Here is a 5,205-nt window from a genome sequence, read left to right as displayed (position 1 = left end):
CGGTGACCTAACTTACGCTTCCTCTAAGCGCAAAGCTACGGCAGCCCCGCTGCACTAACAGCCACAACGAAGCCTTGCTCCACGATACCTGAACCACCATGACTACCAAGCGCACCGAATATCTCCTGGAGGATGGATAGATCTTGCGGGAATAATGCTGCTTAGGCGCGTCATGGCCGGAAAGGATAAGGTCAACATAATGGAGGTGTAGCTCATGAATGACGCCAAGGCATTAAGAATCATTGTTAAGGACGTATAGACAAAGCTTCGATTTACTACTAGGCGGAAAGAGACTTCGCGATTCGACAAATGCTCCACTCTGTGCTACCATGACACTATGACACGTCGTCATCATGAGTTCAATAAGAAGAGTGGCACTCGCATGGCGGAGCATCTAGACACGTTTGACAAAATTCTGTAGAACATCAGAAGACGGGAGAGCCAGTGGATGAGCCAAGACAGCTGGTGATATTTCTGAGCAGCCTGTCGTTGGAGTATGAGAGTATTTCTTTGATTGTGGAGAGCGCCATTAAATTAAAGCTGGGTGGAGACATGTAGAGTTCATTTACGAGTCTGAGAAGTTTTGAAAAAAGGAAGCCAATGAGAAAACATTTTGTACTGATAAATACAGCGGACTGCTCAAGGGCAGACGGAGGATGCGGTCGCAAGAGCTATGCGCCACGAAAGGACACCGTTATTCGGGAATAGTCCTTTAAATGTAATCAGACGGTCCACATGAAATGGACTGCCCAGCAGAAACCGTCTCAGCGGGGTGATGTAGTATTTGCCATGGGTGCCGAATTCACGTCGCAGCAGTGCGACATCGCACATGACGCCTAACCGGACTAACTTGGGCTATTAAAGAGTCCAAATGCCAGCATCGTAACAACTATTGCGGACGGAAAAAATCACAAAATGACATGATTAGATTATAGTAATAACTGAGCATTATAGAAACATGGACGGTAGAAGCATATCGTGATGGAGATGCTACTCATCCTCTATCTTGCAGACAATTTCTGTTAGTGGAAAACCTTTCAGAACGTAGAGTGTTTCGTGTACCATTTGGTTCAAGAAGTGTGTCATGGCAACCGTGACCAGACACGCTATAGCTTGCACGATGCACTGTCAGCAAGAGGAGAAACGATCGGTGTATTATTTGGGAGCATATAGTCAGTGGGAGATATGGTACGCTCGCTTGAAAAATTAGGTGATAATGTCTTGATGAAGATTTTCGCTCCACAAACGGTATGCCTGTGCTGACACAAGGATGAATAACGTTGTTTGTGGGCTGTGAAAAGGGCAAGCAGACGATTCAAGCAAACCCTAAACGGTCTGTAACAAAGACATCGCCAATTTCGGAGTGATGGTAAACGGACGAAATGAAACCCATGAGATTCTTCCGAAAGGAGGGGCCAAGTTATTCTTACGTTTGTTCTACTCAAGATATATGGCGGCATACGTTTAGACGAAGATGAGCTAAGCTCTCAGATTATTCAAAGCCAAAGTGCCTGCTCTAAAACAACGGAATAGGAGACTTCGTAAATAAGACGGCTAAAAGATAATGCCAGCGGAATGGTAACGTGCACCATAGTACGGTGCCATGCAGCCCCCAACCGAGCAGAATTGCAAAGCGAATGCGCTGTACGATGATAACAAAACAACGGACATGCTTCACTACAAGGGTTCTGACCTGTGCATCGGAACACAACATCGTATAAGTTGGACTTGAATGTGAAGCCTTTGGTGGATCACCTATGAGTATTAGGATCTCACAGGTACGCACAATTTATTAATGTGAAGAGGAGAATCTAGAGGATAAAGGCTTCAGGTGTAAGTTTCTAGGTTATGCCGTAGACACCGAGGGAGGTCGCGATTACGATCTGGATATTAACAAGGTTTTGCAATCACGGTCGATGAAGCTGGAAGAGTGTGAGGAGGAGACATTCGCGAGTCACATCTTCAGAATTCAGTAATACAGCTGACCATGAACGACAATGACAAAGCATCATCCGGGCAGACAAAATGCCAGCAAGATCAGGATGGGCCGCGCACAATTGGATGCCGTTGGGACTTTGCTAAGAAACGGGATCAAAATGACAGTGTTATTTATTACAAGGTATGGTTGTAGGCTTAGGGTCTTAATCAGAGTTATATTGCGAATTTACTTGGGAAATGCTCTCAGATGGCTAATACGATCTCAATTCTGGCAGCTTGTGCGGTTTCTAAATACGAGTTTGAGCAGCAGGGTGTCCAAACCGTCATTAAATAGTGTGCAGTCGATCATATTCACATAGAGATTCCGGTTGGTGTCGAAAGAGCTCATGGCCGCAGGGGGTCAGCGATATGAGGGCCAATGTAGACTCAAGAGCGCTTTAAGTACGTGCATCACGCGAAAGCGCTCAAAAACGCTTTACAGCGAACTGCAAAGGAGGCTACACCTCATTTGAACAGACACCTGGAGCGATTGCTAATGGTTGTGCTTTTTTGATATAAATCGCTTTGTTGACGATGTGTGCAGCATACTCTGAGCCGATGAGAGATTCAATGTATCTTCGTGAAGAAATCCAAAGACGAAGATGTGTACGAATGACTGCATGTCGGTGATATGATCATTGCAACCAAGATTAATGGCAGGGGGTCCTTTCAATAGGACGGATCTCGGAAAGGTATAACCTACAGTGGGCGTGGACATCGACCACGACAGAACAGCTGCTACCATGGCTGACGTGGTCGAGTTATCTGCCTCGGTGAGTGCCACCGACATCGACGCTACCAGATTCAACCTGTCATCATCACAGTCATCAAGGACTGAAGCTGGGCGTTCGAAGATGCGCTCGAGACGATACCGCTATCTAATCGGCTATCTGGTTCAGATTACAACCCAGACATCGCAAACGGCGTCACACAACTGTCTAGTATTTTACGCGGGTGACAGCATTGAAACGCCAAATTCGTGTATACGCTACTTGAGGTCAACTGGTACTCAGTGGGTCATTTTTTAAGGAGGCGGTTAAAAAATTTCGGATGCGGTTAAAAAATTTCGGATGCGGACCGTAACAGCAACAATGATGACTGACGCTCTATATCAAGCAGTGTTGATCTATATGAGAAATGCTACGGTTGTATTTAAGCTCAAACTCCAGAGAAACGTCAAACTGACATGCACAGAAGCCGATTACATGGATTCCAGCCTATGCACACAAAGAAGCACTTAAAACGCGCGCAATGATCAAAGACATGGGTGACAAACAGGTGGGAGGCACACAAATATGGAAAGACGACCTACGGGCTATAACTTTGGCGGGCATCGCTGGCTAACACACTAGTACATAATGCATAGACATCAGGCACCAATTTATGTGGAAGAATGTTGGGCCTGTATTACTAAAGATTGACTAGATTGAAACTAAAAATCAACTTACAAATATGCTGACGAAGGCGCTCGGAAGCAAGATGCTCCAGTTTCTTTGCGAGGCAGTGGGTATCAAGACGAACACAGCTTTGAAGCATACTCAACATTTGCGGTGAATGTTGAGATTACAACGCTGAATGCATGTGGATGACGTCACATGGATGGCGTCAACGGCCACAACTACTGTCACCGACATGGATTTTACATGTGAACAATATCGTTGTCGTTGTTTGGCCAAGATAAGTCAGGTCAGATTCAAGAGGTAGCACAGAATAGCAATTTAAGGACCTTTATTGTTGTATTTTCTTTGCAAGCACCATATAAGTTGCATGTATACTTCATTGCATTACGAAGAAATATGATACCCATAGAGTTTGATCAAAATCTTCACAAAAGGGTGATCACTAAAGTTTTCGTTTTTCAGTCGCCAACCATGTCCGATCAGTCTAGACGGAAAGCCTATTTGTACAAAATCTATCAAACCATAAGACGTATCGTGTAGGAGCTTACACAGTGCATTGAAGCCTAGAGAAACTTATCTGGAGGCAGCACAAAACATGGTAGCTAATACGCGCGTCAAACTGATGGCGATAAATTATGTCGTGTGTCGCGATTATCAAGAGTCAAAAGGATTGACATGTATTTTACTACTTAAGAGGAATATCTTTGTCACTATCATAGATATTTGTCATGTAGAAAAGATTTGAACCCCCTCCCTATCCTACGTATTAAAGCATCGGCAAGAGACGAAAACGTCAAGGCTCGTTAAGTCAATTCAAGAGCCCAGACAATTAGCTTCTTATGCATTTTGTTCTGTCTAAAAAATCTCCCGATGGCATTTATAGGAATCCAGATCTGTGTTATCCGATTGCTGACGACGACACAGATATGTTACACCGTCTCATTCACTAGATTGGATTAAAGTCGTGATGATCACCATTAATTGATGCACGAAAGTAAGAAACCAACCTCTTAAACAATCAAAAATGCTTTATACTCTTTCTAATTTACACTACGCTGTCCATCCCTACCCATTCGCTCATTTCTTAGGATATAAAATTCGGTGCATCTGTCAAAAAAAAAATTGCTGTTGTTATAAGTTTCATTTCCATTTATCTGTACCCAGGGTCGTAAGCACGATTTTGCTCTGTTTATTCATATACTATAGAAACGGAAACGCTAGTTCGTTTGTAACCTTGCATTTGATATAGGAAGAATAACTATATATATTCAAAGTCATGAAACACAAAGGATATTTGTTGATTTGTTGCAGACAATTAAGGCTAGAATTTATCATTACGAGCTAACGGTAGGAAAAACTCTTACTGCTGTAGCTGTGTAGGATTTTCATCCTCCAAAGGTGACTCAAATTGTAGTGGGCTATCTTCATCTTGAGAAGATCCACTAATCACAGGAGGCTTACCCGTATTTGTGGCGTCCTTCTTCGAGACGACGTCAACCGGACTGGACACGTCATCAGTCAAAGTCCCATAGTCATTGTCTGAATTTCTGTCGTCAAAGACACCTTCAGTGTCAGTCGGGCTGGAACCGGCGAAGTTGGCAGGTATTTCATTCAAAAAGTCGCTGTCGGAGCCCATAAATTTGTCCGTATCAGACTCGTCCGAGACATCATCAATCAGAAGTGGATTGTCGAGAATGTCGCCAGTCATGCTTCCGAGTACATTGTCATCGTCTATTGTGGCCGTCTTTGTGGCTAAACTATCGTCGACATCGTTCGTTGTAGACTCACTTGGAACATCTTCCATCTGGAATGGATTGTTAGCCAAATC

General features: G+C 43.9%; 1 protein-coding gene across 1 annotated transcript; it reads right to left on the bottom strand.

Moving 5' to 3' along the window:
- Positions 1-4,737: 4,737 nt before the first annotated feature.
- PHALS_11178 (uncharacterized protein) lies at positions 4,738-5,181 on the bottom strand (the record flags this gene model as incomplete). The annotated part of the gene is made up of 1 exon (XM_024726730.1): positions 4,738-5,181. The coding sequence occupies one exon, from the start codon at positions 5,179-5,181 to the stop codon at positions 4,738-4,740; it is 444 nt and encodes a 147-aa protein (XP_024577377.1).
- Positions 5,182-5,205: the final 24 nt, after the last annotated feature.

This window comes from Plasmopara halstedii (genome assembly GCF_900000015.1).
Source record: "Plasmopara halstedii genome assembly, contig: Scaffold_526, whole genome shotgun sequence".
NCBI lineage: Eukaryota > Oomycota > Peronosporomycetes > Peronosporales > Peronosporaceae > Plasmopara > Plasmopara halstedii.
Note: the sequence above shows the minus strand (reverse complement) of the source record. Positions and strands in the feature narration are given on the sequence as shown.